Source organism: Styela clava, chromosome 1 (assembly GCF_964204865.1).
Source record: "Styela clava chromosome 1, kaStyClav1.hap1.2, whole genome shotgun sequence".
In the NCBI taxonomy this organism is placed as follows: Eukaryota; Metazoa; Chordata; class Ascidiacea; order Stolidobranchia; family Styelidae; genus Styela; species Styela clava.
This window is the reverse complement of record NC_135250.1, coordinates 21,675,804-21,693,447: the sequence shown is the minus strand read 5'-3', so window position 1 is coordinate 21,693,447 and position 17,644 is coordinate 21,675,804. Positions and strand designations below refer to the sequence as shown.

The 17,644-nt window shown below is 35.2% G+C and overlaps 1 protein-coding gene across 1 annotated transcript; it reads right to left on the bottom strand.

Annotated features, from left to right (window-relative positions):
- Nucleotides 1-1,724: 1,724 nt before the first annotated feature.
- LOC120348389 (uncharacterized) lies at nt 1,725-16,609 on the bottom strand. Its single transcript, XM_039418501.2, has 24 exons — nt 16,311-16,609; nt 15,576-15,749; nt 13,699-15,007; nt 13,391-13,514; nt 13,210-13,306; nt 12,505-13,008; nt 11,960-12,107; nt 11,082-11,249; nt 10,600-10,768; nt 10,131-10,227; nt 9,439-9,621; nt 8,660-8,803; nt 7,877-7,966; nt 7,409-7,515; nt 6,949-7,015; nt 6,315-6,476; nt 5,817-5,931; nt 5,587-5,732; nt 5,229-5,312; nt 4,632-4,751; nt 4,388-4,504; nt 4,092-4,250; nt 3,770-3,867; nt 1,725-2,815 (listed from the first exon to the last, which is right to left on the bottom strand). Exons 1-24 carry the CDS (start codon nt 16,389-16,391, stop codon nt 2,719-2,721), a joined length of 4,560 nt encoding a protein of 1,519 aa, XP_039274435.1. The 5' UTR covers nt 16,392-16,609; the 3' UTR covers nt 1,725-2,718.
- Nucleotides 16,610-17,644: the final 1,035 nt, after the last annotated feature.

Genomic DNA, 17,644 nt, shown 5'->3' with positions numbered 1-17,644 from the left:
CTAGAGATGTATCACTGCTTGATTTTTTTTTTATATAAAAAGTATCATCCTTTCGGTTTTCAACTTTCTAAAAATATGTGCGACCCGCAAATGACCTAGTTTTGGCCCGCGAGTGACGAAAGGTGCCGACCCCTGATTTAGAGGTTTTACAACCCGGGTTTTTACTAGCTATGGCCGGCCGCCCTTGTATTATTAACTGCTTGCTAGTAACATCCAACTTTTACATGGTACAGCATAATACCTTCAATTTCGCTTGCGGGAAGAAAAATTCATTTCATATATATATTAGAGATGTACCGATGTATCGGTATCGGCGATATCGGCCATTTTTTCGGTATCGGCCATGTATCGGTTAGATTAAGGCCGATATTACCGATATATTTACCTTTTTGATATGGTCCAGAATGTTTTAAAAGATAAGTTGGAATACTACTTTTTAATTTATTTTTGTCTGAAGAGATCGTGAGCTATGAGCCATACATGTCCCCACCCCTGCGAGAGAATAGGATTCACGTGTTTTTAGCTATTTATCAGCTAAACTAGCTCACCTAATTTGGCTATTTTCGATGTCAAATTTTTATATTGACATTTTTAATATTACATAGTTTTTATGAAGAAATATATCAACACAGCACATAACAAAAGGCAACTAGGCGCCCAGTTTTAAATCATACATATTAACGGCATCATTACCCTATTAACGGCACATGGACTTTTGGCACGGGTATAAATTCCGACTGCTTGTCGTCAAGTACAAGTTTCATTTAGTCTGTCGACATCGATAAACTAAATTACGACACAATTATCCGACTACACAGGTATTAATTTTAATTCTGCTTAACTACACGATTTCTTTATAGATATATTGACTTGACCGCCTAGCCCTAGACTGTCTCAAAATATATGATAGCAATTGTAAAATGTTATAAAATAGTGAAGTAAAAAAACATCCTCAACGGTTATCGGTGGGCCTTCTTTTTGTCGGTGCTGATTGATATTCTTTCATGTTGGCTTTGACTTATTGCGTCGACGATTACGATTAGCCACTAAATTAAATAAAATGCTTTTAATTTGAACGTAGGACGGCGGCGCTAGAATGTGTGGGTGATATTCGATATTCTTTTAAACACGAATAACGATATTCGAAGCTCGCGATATTAACATTAAATTCAAATTGGACATCCCGGCTTATGAGTTTTCTAATTGAACACCGAGATTACTAGCGTTACTGTACAATGTATCTTATTCAGTTACAGCATATGGATACCAAACATTAATTTCATATTATGTGATATATATATCTTTTTTTTCGATCTGAAATAATGTGTACTATGAACAACGCTTAAAGACCATTGTTTTAACCCGTCTGCCCTACACAGCATACCTAATTAAGTAATAACTACATAGTATCGGTATCGGAATATCGGCCTTTTTGTAGTATCGGCGTTTTTAGCTGGTATCGGATCGGTATTGGTATCGGCGACAAAAATGGTATCGGTACATCTCTAATATATATATACCTCAAAGTATATATTCAACAAAACCAGGAGATCGCCAACTTCATCAGTTGCTCGTACGAGGCCTGTTTTAGAGTGAATGTCTGATTTACCTAAACTGCGAAACACTAAATTGTAGATACCTATGTTTCAAAAATATCTCTCTCGGTCGCATGTGGATACTTCTAACAGGACTTGGTCTCGGTATAGTATATAAATTATATTCAGTTTGCTGTACAAAATATTTTTTATATATTCGTTCTACTGTTAATAAAGAACTAAAAACTAAAGATTCTGGCATACTAGAACAGAATGAGCCGCACCGATAACAAAATCTGTTCACGTTTTCTACGATCAAAATTTCTCTTACCGATTCAAAACGATCACAATATATAAAACGCCAGAGCATACTTATGAAAACGGTCTAGTCTAGATATAATAAACGTTTAGTCGACGCTTGACCACAGAAAAAATCTCCTTACTTCATACGGAGTGCAAATCTTGCGACGTTATTTTTCGCTTAGTGGCGCTCACAAATTTCGTTTACATGCGATCTTTAAATTTCAGTACATTTGCAGACTTAGCCTACTAGACCACTGGAGCTTCGGTGCAACTGAATATTATGACAAGATATGTCCGAAAATCTGTCCGATTGAAAAAAAAATTTTTCAGAGGGCCTACAAAAATGCCAGTTGTCACGTCACTGATTGGCAAATATTACGAGAATACAAGGAAATAAATTCTAGGGGAAAAGTCCATTTCTAATACTAATAGAATTTTCGCCGCCTTCAAACCAGCTGAGACATTTGAAAGATAATAAATTTTACTTTGAAAACTTTGATAAATAAAACATTTGAAAAACAGGAATAAACTCTTTTAACAGACAACAGCGAGGCGTAACAATTCCATTCAATTCATTGAAAAAAATAACAAAAACGAACAAATAATCTAAATTCTAACAACGATCATAAATTTTTTTAATCTGTTTTACTATACATATATATATACGAACTCGAAACAACGGTACCTATTATCTAAAACAAAAACTCTGTACTCAAAAACAATCAAAGTGCAATATCAAACACCACATTAGCAAAAACACAAGTATCTTAGTTTTTATGACGAAAAAGAAAGGTTTTTTTCGTTCTGAATATATTACAGCAGATAAAGAATGATTTCTTTGTGAAATACGTCCCAACAAGCTTATATTTGAAACACAGTTTCATAAGGACTCCATACTTTTCCACATATCTGAGCGATCAAGTAATTTATCAACTTCTTCTTTGCTAAGTATACCAGAGGAATTGTCATCTTTATCGCTGAAAACCAAAAACCAAGTATACCATCTAATCATAAATATAATATATGCTGAACAGAAGCAAGACGAAAATAGTTAGTGACATACTTGCGATCGTACTTGCGGCGCGGCGGTGTGGCTCAACGGGCTAAGCGTTAGGAATACGCTCGCCACCGCACCTCTAATTACTCTGCGTGGGTTCGCAGGTTCGAATCCCATGCAGGGATGGTCATGTGCGAGAGGATTGCTGGACTCCTCGCCATCGTTGGGTGGTTCACGTAACCGCTGGTCGGTTACGGCTTCCTCCACCACCAAGTCCATGCTTCCGAAAACAAACAATACAGTAAAAACTAATCCCATACCCGACTTGGAATGGTAACCGGACGAGAGGCCGTGATTCGCCATATGGATAAGCCGTCTTATCGGCTTTCCTCTCCTATCCTACGCACATATGATAACCCTGCGTGAATTTACAATTACAATTACTCTGGTCACGGCCCCACGCTAATTCTAAGTTATTAGATTTAACTATTACAAATTATAATCAGGTATGGGTCAGCGTGTTTGTTCTGTACATGCAAGACTGGTGAAAAACTAGAGTGAGTAACTTATTCCAAATTTTCTACTTTGTTAATAAAGTTGTAGGTTAATAAAATGAAAATAATTAATAGTTGATAAAATATCGAGTAATATATTAATCTATCCCTACACAATTCATTTCGCATGGAGCCCCGCAGTAGTTAAGCCGGTCTGCTTTTGGGTTAATTATACAGGAGATGATTGTCACATCGCGATTCGAACAACTGGTCATGGATAACAACAGCTTCTTGCACCATTTAATTAGATGCATCTGGACGATGAATCGGCTTACCATTATCATATTTTACTTGGAACCATAAGAAAATTCGGTTAGAATTTTCATCAAACATGATGTTAAAAAGACAAAGCTTATATAACTATGGTAAGACAGAGTTACCTTGATTCCTTGGAAGATTGTAGCAAATGGAGCAACTCTTCTGGATGTATTCTGGCTTTATCAGTTAATTCCTGTTCAAGATTGCCCTTGAATAGTGTCTATATAAAAATAAACATTTGATTGGCACTATACGTAATGCAATCTTTCTATAATTTCAACCAGGGCATTGGAGTATGAAAAACCTACAATCGACTTAACCCAAGATTTAACCGGCAATGTGATCACAGTGAAGTCTAATCCATTATTCTATATTCTATTAACTTCTTTAAAACAACCGTGAAGACATAAAAAAGAAAAATAGCTACAGAAATCGATAACAAACCTTATGCATAATAACTTTCTCTAATGCCAGTTTCTTCGATGCTCTTTCAACAATTTGTTGATCGACAGTGCTTGCTGTAATCAACCTATACACAACAACAGGTCGTACCTGCCCAATACGATGGCAACGATCTTGCGCTTGTGCATCATTCTGTGGATTCTGAAATACAAGGAACGCTAAAAGCCAAATTTACCAGCTCAACAAAGTAAAATGTTCATATTCCAGTGTGCTGTAAGTGGGCTAAAATATTTGTGCTGGGCTAGTCAGTATTTGCATAAGTAACGGTTTCCACATACCCAGTCTGAATCATATAATATCACTGTATCAGCGGCAGTAAGATTTATTCCGAGGCCTCCCGCTCTTGTAGATAGAAGAAAGAGAAAAATTTCAGGATCGATTGTGAAATCATTCATCTGAAAAAAACAATTTTGGAGCTTGAGTAAGTATACATACCGAGGGCTGTAAAGCATTTGGGGGAATATAAAGATACTTTTTTAAATTATGAAAGTCACATGCAGATATGGAAAAACTCTTTCTTACACTTTTGACTCTTTCATCTCTGCCCATTTGCCCATCAATTCTTACATTGTAATATCCTCGAAGTTCACAATAATCTTGCAAAATATCCAGCATTTTTGTCATTTGACTAAAAAGCAGAACCTGGGAAATACATCACAAATATTATTTACAGTCTTACTGCGATGGAATATTGCACCTGGTGTCTTTGCGAAGTAGAACTTCTATAGGTGTGTGCCACACTGTGGTGATAATAATAATTATCAAATAATATTTGGGCTCTTTGTGGACATAATAGGGTGGGACTTGTAACTGATAGTCAATAATGGCCTCCTCCCTATCTATTTTTAATAATTAAGCGACAAGAAATAGCTAAACGGTAGTGATAATCAAATATAAAGGTCATGGTTCATCTTCATGATTTTTTTATATAAGTCATGTATCACTACGAACAAGGCTTATTTCAAGCAGCCAATTATAGAAAGAAAGCCATTTTAGGTCCAGTGCCTTGAGCACTAGGCCATCACAGGCACACTGGCTTGACTGAATAAGTCGGTATTAAGACCTTTAGCTTCTCGGGATAAATATAAAAATCTTTATTATAATATATTCATATCAAACCTTGTGTCCTCGTTTCTTCAACTCTGGAAGTAATTGATCTAAAATTCTAAGCTTTCCAGAAGTACAAATTAGATCTTCATCAATCTAAAACAGGATAATATTTTAATAGAATTGAAAATAAATAAAATCATTTTCCATTACTTATTGCAATTGATTCCGACTAGATTTAAAGGTTTACCATCTGGATCAGAGTTTACCTAACTGGGCCCCTAAAGTCGATGGAGTGGTTCTCTGGGGGCCACAAGTGTTGACAGTCTTCGTAAGATGGGCCACAGATCATGAAAGTTTCGGAATCACTGGTTTATGAAGAATAATGAATTTTAATTATTATTTAAAAAAATTATCATAGTATGTTCACCCTCAAATTTTCTGTCCTCGTTTCTATTGGATATTCAATAAGATAAGGATGGTTGCAACATTTTCTCAATTGCATGATAATATTACTCATCGACATATTGCTGACGATAGATTCACGTTGCGTTGAGCCATTCTTGATTATACAACCTGAAAAATGGAATTATGACGAAACAATGTAGGTATACCAACAAGAAAATTAAATTTGAAATTTCAGAGTTGTTATATAAGAACCTTTAGTTCTTGCTGATCGCCTTTTCATGAAAGAAACACCTGGTAATAATTCTTGACTGTTTTGTTTTTGTGCAATCAAATCAGGATCAGCAACACCGATTGTTGTCTGATAATACTGTAAATGAATTTAAAAAAATACATTTTTTTGCTTCTATCAAGCAGTCGGGTATATAAAAGAAAAGAGGTGGTGAGGCATGAGATTTGAATCTGATGATTGTGCAATGACTGTTTGAAGTTGAATTTTAAATACTCGCTTTTTCAAAAGTCTGATGAAACAACAGTATAAAAGTGAAGAAAGAGAAGCTATGCTAATTTTTGCTTTTGCATTTTTACAAAGTCTATTTTTCGCATAATGGCACATGAATATCATGATATAGTAGGTATAAAAGGAACTCATTATTGCATGTAAATAGAGGTTTACTACCCTGAGTACGACTTTCACATCATGGCACATACTTGAATCCCTATCCACAACATCAAATTTTGATGCAACATTACCTCTTTCTGGTGCATTAATTCAAATATCGATTTATCCACCAACGCTCTGTAAAATCGTTCTTGTTTTGAAGTAAGTGGAGCGTATATAGTCAGTTCCTTTTTAGGTGGAATCTTCAAATCGACGTCACATTTCATACGACGGAGTAAAAAAGGGGTGAGAATCTATGAAAATATTATTGGGAAAATAAAGCATTGAAAAAAAATGGGAAAAGGAAATTTGCGACTACCAATCGTATTTGACTGAAAGTCTTTTATATAGCGACAAGTTCCGAAAGCTCAGAAGAATGCCAACATTTTTGGTATTGAAAAAAAAAAAAGGTACACTTTTTTTGTTATGTCATTAAAATTGTTTAGTTTGTTGATCAATCTTTGATTGATCATTAGCTAGTGATACTCAATACTTGCACTCTGGCTTTTGTGCTGTTTGAATGGTATATGTGCATGAATATGTATTACAATAGTAGTAAAAAAATAAAGGATACAAGTAATACTACACACAAAACAAAAGTTAAATTCCCCCGCCTAAAACAATAGAATTCCTTGCGCTTGAAATGATCAATTTGTCTACAACTGGCACCTTACAAAATAGAATATTATGGAAAATATACAAAAAAAATTTCATGTATGGGCCAACCTTGTGTATCATTGACAAAAGATTCTTGTCCTTCTGCAACCGATCCAAATCAAACCAGGTTTCAAAGCTAAACAAGATTTATAATCAAAGATAATATTTTATGAAAAAACTTTCCTTGAAAAAAATCATAGTATAATATAACAATATACGGAATCAGAGCTCGCCGGTTTGGTGCATCGTGCTAAGCATTAGGAATGGGCTCGCCATTACATCTCTGATTACCCTACACGGGTCAATCCCAGTGGGGATAATTATGTGCGAGAGGATTGCTGGACTCCTCTCTGTTGTAAGATAGTTCGCGGCCTCCTCCACCAGAAGTCTGTGCATCAGAGACAAATAAGTGGCTAACCAATCTCATGAACTGGTAACCTGACGAGGGGCCATGATTCAACATATGATAAAGTAGTCTTATCGGCTTATCCATGGGATAAAAATGAAAATTCTATCCTAATTAACTTACGTTCTCAGATCATCAAATACTTCAGGAAGCAAAAAATTCAATAAAGACCATAATTCAGATAAATTATTTTGCAGAGGTGTACCAGTAAGAAGCAATCTCGCTTGACACTGAATGGAAAAAATAAATGAATTAATAGATGTTCCCCCCCAAGCACAGACATTCATTTCTGTAACAAAGTCTAATCAGCAATAATTAAATGATGACATTACAATTACAATCTTGGCATTCGCTCACACAATTTTTTTCACTTGGATAGCTTCTCAAGCATGGTTATAAATATTGACTTGTTTTCGTAATTTAACCAATATTTGTAAATTTTATAGTTTTGGATGCGATGGCCTAGCGATTAAAGCGCTAAAAAAACACGGTCTTGACGAGCTGCCGGTACTTTTTAATAGCAAGTGGTTAAATATTTTGATTCAAGATGGTGGTTTTGAACATTGCAAACAAGACCAGCATAGCATTCACCTCAATATACTTTAGTTCTTTCAAGAGTTTACATTTTAAATTTTTTATCCTGTGTCCTTCATCGATGATCATGTAACTCCATGAATGAACCTGCAATGATTGGCAGATGTATCATTTAGCATAATACCTCAGAAGTTGACCTCAGTTTTTGGGATTTTATTAATTTCAGTTACAATTATTTCACATTCTAAGAACTTGTTAAAGTAAAAAGACAAATTGCTCAGCAGAAAATTATTACACAGCAGTGTTTGAATGTCCCACCCAAATATAGAGAGAATTGCAAATGTCCCCTGTGTAATGATCCTAAGCCCTGCGGGATGATCGCATGGTAGATACTATTCAGACTTTCAGCGCAAATATTTCTTTTACATTTTAACTAACACATCACAATTGGAAATAATTTTTGAGGCATTATCATATCTTCGTTCCAAACAATGATCTTTGTAAGAGCATCCTAATCCTAATCTTTCATATTCGACTTTGCCTGACAAATTGATTACACCCGGGGTGAAGTGGTGGCCATGGGGTTCAACCTCGACATCTTTGGCGGGTGACACCAACATAGCTAGCCCAACGCTTTAACCCATCAAATCATGATATGTTAGGATGCGTAATTGGTGAACCATATTGAATAAACTGATGAAACATGAATCTTTTCGTTGTCATATTGAACTTTAGTAAAATGTTTATGAATAGATGTAAATTAATACCAATCCATGAATACAGATTGAATTAAAAGTAGAAAAAAAAATCTATTTCCACTAATAATAAAGCTACTCATACCTGCAGAACCATTCTGTCACGCATGAGTACATCATACGTTGTTATGACAACAGGTTTTGTTTTCAATTTCTTTTCACGTTGCACCATACATAAACTGAGGGTTCCTCTTTCTGCTGCAGTGCCGTGGTAAAGCAATAGAGGAATCTGTCGTAAATACAGATAATATAAAAAAAAATTAAAATTGAAAATCTCTTCGCAAAATTGATTCACAAATTTCCATGATTCGTGGCTCCCCAAAAATTACCTAGTTTTACTTTCAATATATTTTCATCAGTTATCTTATGCACAGAGTATTAAATTAAAAAAATCCTCCAAGATATAATAGGATTTACATATTTATCCTGGGGGAGAAGCTGATAAAATAGCTTAATCATATGCCGAACCACGGCCTCTTGTCCAGTTACCAGTCCATGTCGGGTATGGGATTAGTTGGCCAGTTATTTGTGTTTGAAAGCATGGTGTTGATGATGGAGGAAGCCATAACCAACCTATGTTATGTGAACCCTATTGCTGCGAGGAGTCCAGCACAAAACTATCCCTACATAGGACTTGAACCTGGCGAGCGTATTCCAATTGCTTAGCATGAAGCGCCACATTGTCGAGTGAGAGTAAAAGGATAAACACATCACAGTCAATTTACTTTAAATTAATGTAGTCATCACGAACAGTATCTAGCAACGGCCTTTGCACATGACCCCAGAAAACCACACCGCTGCCCCATAGCTTGAGAAATCCAGCTATAAACCAACCGATCTCCAACACTATAAAACTATTCTGACCTTAGGAGCAAATCTTTTAAATTCAAGGAACCAATTTTGAATGGTAGACATTGGTGCACAAATCAGGAATGGTCCGGTGATTCCAGTTTCTATCATTCTTGCTACAATAGCAATACACTGAATTGTCTTCCCAAGTCCCATTTCATCTGCAAGGATCCCATTTTCACTGTTTTCTAGAAGAGTCTGCAAATATATACAATGTAATACCTATTAAGGGATACACAAGAAATACTCCTTATCTACAAAACACTTTGCTGTCTTATAAGTCACTTATGAAATCAACTATATTTCGAGAATAAATAAAAGATAATCAGGTTTGTCTAATCTCTAATGATCAGAACCTATGAGACTTAGACTAGAGTCTATGAGACTTAGTATTTGGTTTTATCATAAACGCAGTTAAGAGCAGTTGCGGTCGCTCGTGGAGACTTCCAGGCCATTTAATTAAATACCTGTTGAGAATGCTAAGTCGACTTGATGCCTTTAATTTTCTGTTGGAAATTTGGACTCCGATTATCATTATTAGGAGTTTTAAACGAAGACTCAGATTCCATCACATGAACAAGCCAATCCCTAACTCTGGGGCCCTAATTTGTACATGGCCTTCGACTCTATTACAAAGATACCTAAACATTCAAAAGATAGCTTAATTTTATGGCACGATATGGATAATATCAAGTGAATCTACACACTTTCATCCATTCATATCCTGTGATCTGATAATCTCTCAACACGCCTCCCGTAAAAAGTTTCGGTTGAGCGGCACTAACTTCAATATCATTGTAGTATCTAAGTTAAAGATACAAGTATTATGAAACTGAAATGTAACTGTTAGATAATTATTGTCTTTTGGTTGAACATTTTAACAATTATTTGATAGTGTGTTTAAAATAAAAGGAAAATTTGAATCAATTTGAGTTGGTATATACAAATATTTGACTCCCGATTTCGAGCGTTTCAATAGAAAAAATGTTCATTTTGAGCAATTAAAGTCTTACGGTATGATTACGATGACATCATCACTACTATTCCCATAATCAACATGGACTGATAACCGGACAAGAGAGGCTGCGGTTTGCTATATGATTAGGCCATCTTATCTATTTCCTTCTCCACAGATAAATATGAAAATACTATCTTAAATATCACATTGACTACAACCTGACACCATTTTTTTCTTTTAACATGCTTTTTGGGGCTGATTTCCCAGATCCTGGCATATAGAATTTTCCATCAAGAACTCGTTTATCTTCTTCAGTTAGTATTTCATCAGAACCAGGAACAAGAGCAGAACTTGAATTCTCACAATCCTCATCAAAAGATTCTATGACTGTTTACACAAGAAGGGGTAATAAGATATATAATATGGATGTCTAGACAGCTACATTACTTTTCGCTTTTTGGGGCGAATATGGAAATCCTAGTTTTGGGGGATAACCCATTAATTTAAAAAAGGTATTCCCATTAAATCACAGTGTTGCTTTTAAAAGTGTACTAACACCAAACCCCAAATATTTCCGGTCACCTGAAATTTCATTTTTCAAATAGTATATTATTGGGCATGAGTTAGCAGTGATCATCATAGTTGGATAGACTTCCTAATTGTTCAGTATCACTGATGTATGGAAAATATTAGAGCATACCTGAGTTAATATCAGATGTAAGAATCCAGTCGTCGAAACTATCAGACCATCCTATATAATGTACAAGATATGTCCAATCATCATCATCAGTTGGACATCGGTCCAAAATTTTAGCTTTGTATAGAACCATGGATTCATCTTTTCCCCATTTCACTTCAATAATATCACCTGTAATTTGTAGTAGACTGCTGATTAAAAGATGGTTGATATAATATTTTAAATATGAATATAGTAATAATAAATAATAGTAATAAAATAATATATGTGCTTACCCAGTTTCTTAACCCTGGACGAGGTGATGGGAATGGGATTTGAACTGGAAACGTGTAATCTGGTGTGCCAACACAGTTAATTCTAATGTTTTAACTGCTAGGCCAACACACCTAAATTAATTCAGCATGTCTCCTCATATAAATTACTTTATGACACTAAGCTGATAGATAATAAGTTGAATTAATAATTTCGAAATAGAGCTTTTGATCTAGTTGGAAAACAAAGTTGTTTCATAGAATATAGAAGATAAACTAACAGGACACAGTATCAGTGGTTGGTATATCGAGAAAAACACAATCTCGCTAGTGGTTACCCTGCAGAATTTGCAGATTCAAATCTCATCAGGATGATTCTGTGTAAGATAACTGCTGGATTCCTCATAGTCACATGGTGATTCATGTAAACATTGAATATGGTTTTCATCTTCTGTAACATTGAACTGATCAACTATTTCCACACATGAACTGATAAGTGCGCAGGATACTACAATTAGCCATTCAATTGGGATTTTCTACTTTCCATGACATATACAGAAAATTTTCTAATGTTTCATTTCCACTTTACTGCAGAAGAGGCCGTACAAAATACCCCTATTAAATACCCACCAACAGAGTACATGTCCTTCGTTTTCTGCTTTTTCTCTTTTACTTTCTTTATATTACTCATTTCCTCAACTTTCCTTTGTTTCTTACTCAATATTTTCTCACGTTTCTCAACCAACTCCTCATCACTATCCTCTTCCTCATCTGCCTCCTTAACAATCACATTTAAAAACAAGAGAAAAAGTAACGATCTAGCCACACAAAACCAAGAAACAAGCATCATATCTTAATAATAAGAAAGACATTGGTGCTGGCAATACATACGAAATAGCTACGGATCACAAAAGAATTAGCCTCAATTTTGGATAAGGAAATCTGTCTTGCACTCGATTTCTTGATATTTCACAAGGTTGCTATTTCAATAGGTTATAAGGTTGACAAGCCCTGTTGGCAGCAAACATTTCAACTATAATATTACCTCTTATCAGTAAGATCAATATACAGCTACATGAGAAGAAGTTCACCCTTATTATACCTGCACTGATATAAGGTTTGTCTGTGAGAAAGAACGAGTCTTCATAATATTAAAACAATTAAAGTCCACAAACCTCGTCACTGTACTCTTTGAATGATTTTCTACATCTAGAAGCCCTTGTTGATCTTCTGACTTCAGTGGGAGGAATAAACTCAAATTCCTCTTCATCTGAGGATTCTTCCGCAATAGCTTCTGGTTCCTCACCATAACCCAACAAATCATCCAAATCAGGAACTCCGTTGTTAACATCCTCCATCAAAGAATCTCTTGTCATCTCAACACTTGTGCTACTCTCCAATATATCCTTCTCTATTACAAGCTCTTCTGAGAATCTTTCTTCGCATGTTGAATCAATCTGAGGGGCAAACTTAAGGTCCTTTTTCTTATCATTGGAGCAAGCTTCAGGAAGGTTACAACTTGTAGCATTAATATATTTAAGTTTGGCATTTTCCAAAATCCCAGAAGTTTCCTCTTTCTCAGAAATACTTTCTCTTTTGCGTCTTTTACATACAGGTGATTTAATACAATGCTCTACAAAGGTTTCTTCTCTCTCCATTGAACTGCCAACTTGAATAATCTATAAGAATCATAATAGGGAATGTCTCTAATAAATATCAAATAACTTTGTTAAAATATCATTAGAGTGTGATCACTACTCACTAGCTATACATGACATAATCAACATTATGATCAACCGACTAAATTCCTTTCATAATAGGCTGAAGCCTCAAACAGGGTTTGTTTAATGCCTCCAAATACTGATTTAGGTGGTTCTTACTTCTTGTGTAGCTTTTTGATTAGACATATCCGAGCTGCAGACATCTGGATTTGTTACAATATTTGACTTTTTAGTAGCTCTCTTTTTTCTTGGTACCCTATAACAAATATTCCCAAATATTGAATGCTATACGGATATGAAATATCTTCAACAAAGTATTAACTACATATACACTAATAACATTTTATTCTGAGCTGGTGTAGATGCACGCAGTGATTCCCTTCTTTCACCTCCAGACAAACATATATCAAGATGTTCATTTATTTTATTTTCACTCATAAGCTTGCAGCAAACTGGACATGGAACTGTAATCAAACATAAATAATAGGTTTAATAAACATTATAATCACTATAATTTGTTATCTTTACAAAGAAAAATTATTTCATAGTTTTTTTAATAAATGTAACGAAAGTTATCCATATCAATATTATTCCATAATTGAATAATAGGTTTAATTATCATATTCTATATGTTAAAATGTTGAATACCTTTAGAGGTAGTAGAATTTGATGTCTGGCTTGATTGACTATTCAAACAAGAATTATTTTCGTTTGGGGAGATTCCTTCAAATTTCGGTGAGCTGACTATATTTATGATTCTCGCTTGGATGATATCATCATTATTTGTGCTCAAGTCCTTCAATTGCTTCTCGGACTCTGTCTCAAAATTACCTTCATTCATTGCTAAATCTGTAGCCGGTTTTGAGACAAATTTATCAGAAGTATTTACAATAAGGTTGTCCACAATATGAGACTCTGAAGTGAGTACAGCGTTGGCATTCATGTCAATGTGTCTGCGACATTTTGTAGGTTCCATTTTGCTTGTGTAATTACTACTTTTTGGGTCCGGAGTTTTATCAACAGCTTGTTCCTCATCAAATTTAAATTTGACTGTATTTACATCATCATTAGAGAGATGTTCACATGATTTAGTGTGTGACGCTGCCATTTCTTCTGAACAAATAGAATTTAATAATTTATTCAATAAGTCCTCTACAATTTCTTCATTTATTTTGCTTTCAATACTAGATGTTAAAGTGAATGGTTTTGCGGAGGTAATCAGTGGCACTTTGTCCACACAAACAGAATATATCAGTTCCTGCAGTAAATTTTCCACAATTTTTGTATTCATCTTGTTTTCAACGTCAGACTTTGAAGAGTACAATGGTTTTGAAGGATCTCCCAGTGGCATTTTTTCCACACAAATAGAATCTATCATGTCATGTAACAATTTGTCAACAATTTTGCCATCTATTCTGCTTTCAAAGCTCGATTTTGAGGAATTTGATGGCTTCGAGGACATAGAAGTTCGATCGTCTGAATCAGATTCACTGTCAGATGATATCGAATTACAAGACTTGAAATCATCAGAATTAGTTTTCACATTCGTAATTTTTTCTTCTATGACATTTTCTTCAAATGAGGGTGAATCCCTTGAATGTACGAAGTCAATTTCAGTGGATGTATTCTGGATTACTCTATATGAAATTACAGACTCTGTATCCATCGTAGAACCAGTTTTACCAATTGTTTCAAAAATATTTTGTGGGTTGTTAGAAAACATGTCAGCCATTTGTTTGATATCGGCATTATCGGATGACGATATTTTCGTATACTTGTCGAATTTTATCATTCTGTGAACCTTTTTGACCAAATGACTGCACGTCCTTGCAACTCTGAAGCATATTTTTTCTCCGAAACTAACTTGATCTTCTTCAGATTTCAACCAATACCTGTATGGCGTGGGAATCTCTGTGTACCTCTTGCCATAATATTTGAGTATCTGCGACTCAATTTTCTGAAAGAAAGGAAACAGGAAATTTTGAGTCAGTCTTTATGTACATACTACAAATGTAAAATTCTAACAACCAGTTAAATTCAGTATCACATAATATGATTACGGTATTTATCCCCAAAGTTTTTGCAACAACTTCAATCATGTGGAATTCAATACCTCCCAGCTATTTCTTGATGGTATTGACATGAACTTGTGTCAATCTGTATCTTGGTTGATGAGTGAGTGCAGGAGACCATGCTCTGAGCAACTTCTTTAAAAACAGTTACTGATCTCATACAATAAAATTTTAAAATACTTGAAATCTTCGATGCTCCACAGGTCTTTGATTTTTCACAATGCTAACAACTTGATTTTATTGTTTTTATTTTACAACTGTATTCTATCTCATTTCTTTTGACTTAACAAATTTTATTCTCACAAACACAACTCGATCACAATTACGAACTAGAAACATAACCACTTCGAAGTTTTGCTGAGGTAAACAAATATGCTTTAATTTTAATATCAAAGCAAATGAATAGCCTGTGCTTTAATTTTAATATCAAAGCAAATGAATAGCCTGAATCACCTTCATCTGTTTTCTTCTTTTTTTAAGTTTCCGCCTTGTACGAACTTCATGTTTTTTCTGCTGTTCAGTTATGATTGTAAGCAACGAGTTTGCATAGAAATTGCTTCTCTTCAAAAGAGCTTTCAGGTGCTTTACCCGCGTTCGTCGATCTATAGTCACCACTTCCACCTTATTCTGTATGACGATAGATCAAAACAAGAAACTGCATCATGCTCAAGTACTAGGATTTGGGTAGTAGAGGTTCACTAATATTGCTCAGTCATGAGAGAAGCATTGTATGATAATTTAAAGTTAGGCTTACGTTACATGTTACAATTCTTACTCATTGGTAGGTGGGTGACCAAAAAGTATAGTAAGTTAACATATCATAGTATTGTGAGGGGCTATGCAAGAGTTTACGGTCACAACTACTTACAGGAAATATTGAACGTCTAGCCAGCTAAACAATTGCCGCACAGTACCTAATTAAACCACGGTTCTCTCACAGAGCACCGGTAGCTTATTGTTACTTAGCAGAGTTCTAATCAATGTAACAATGGGCCAGCAAGTTCTAGCAGCTTAGGGCTGTAGAGACAACATATGGTACCGTAACTCATAATCTTCCATACTTAATGAGCTCACTGGAAACAACAATTATCCTTCCCGCATTCTTTTATCAGAATAACGTAATTCGGTACCGGTTAAGTGTTAAACTTGAATAACTTAATGTTAACGTTATGGTAAATAATGGCTCACTTTTTTCAATTCCTCTTCGAAATCATAATCTCCATCGTCATCATCACGCTTTCGTTTCCTTGGACGTCCGACCTTGGGCATCTTCAATTTGTATATTGACAACAGCCCATGTGAACATTGAATTCTAAATTACAGCTAAGCCAGAATACGGTAATGCAACGAAAGACTAACGGCACAAAGAGTTGTATTGGAGAAAAAATTGTCGTCTGCGCCTGCGAAAGACGGAGTCGAATTTGTGTGTGAGGAGTCTATTATTTAGAACTCCGATGGAATAAACCTTGATAATAGTTTAAACATCTTCGTGCTAATGTAGTTTTACTCTAATTTGTGAGTTTTATTAATGCTGCAATAAATTTTTCTGTGTCTTAAAATAATCAGCTTTCAATTTTTGTTTGGATGGGCCAACTTTACCCACAGTAGAATATTCCTTAAATAGCCGGAGCAGATGTGACTGAAATGGGTGTTTCCTCGAGCATCCACTTTCTTTACCCTATTAATTAATTTAATTTTGGCAGTTGCTCAGACATTTTTCTCAGGCTCGGTGGTTGACATCAGTCAGTTTGGCAGGTTTGCTGGCAGTTTACCAGTTTTCGGTTGTGTTTACGAAGTTTATGTATAAACTATAACCACTCCTCACATCATCTTTGCATGAGGTTGTAGGTATTGGTCAATATCAACGTAATTGTTAAAAGTATAACAGCCCGAAGGTTTAATGTTTGCTAAGTTTGTTCCAAGCCTCATTTAATTGGGCTTGTGTTTTTGTGTGCGTGCTGGTGGGCAGGCACATTAGATACTTCTCATGTTTTATAGGTTTTGCTTGCCCTCCAGAACTCTCCATTTTTAATTTATGTTTGTTATGGAGTTTTCGAAATAAACTATCCATCTATCTCTCAATAGCGTCTCCCCAAAAGTTTTAGTCTAGTTACAGTAATTAAAATTTGGCCCGAAAAAGCTGCGACTCTTACCTGGAAGACAGTTTGATAATTTGTTGGACGCCCTCGTCGGGTTACCAGCACAGATCCTATTTGAGAATACCATATCAGTTAATTGTTCCAAATAGATTCCAATGTAACACGGTGCGCTGAGTAGCATGATTTTAACGTTGCTGCTCAGATCAACTTTAAAATTTAGCTTTCATCACTCCAATAAACTTCGGTAAGAGAAGAATAGAATGGAAAATGACTAGAGGCTTACAAATAACTGTTCATTCACATGTACGTCGAGTTTTTATTGGTTTTATATCGATGTGACACGCCATAATGCCACGAAACGCTGAAATCAAATCGCGAGTTGTGTAAAACCACGCAGAAGTACTAAAAAGACAAACCACTTCA

Excerpts from the sequence above, each read along its gene's own strand:
- LOC120348389 (XM_039418501.2), bottom strand. The coding sequence starts at position 16,391 with ATGCCCAAGGTCGGACGTCCAAGGAAACGAAAGCGTGATGATGACGAT. Across the intron at positions 7,516-7,876 it reads AAGAACTAAAGTATATTGAG|TGTCAAGCGAGATTGCTTCT; the intron begins GTGAATGCTATG and ends TTTTCCATTCAG. Across the intron at positions 7,016-7,408 it reads GTATTTGATGATCTGAGAAC|CTTTGAAACCTGGTTTGATT; the intron begins GTAAGTTAATTA and ends AATCTTGTTTAG.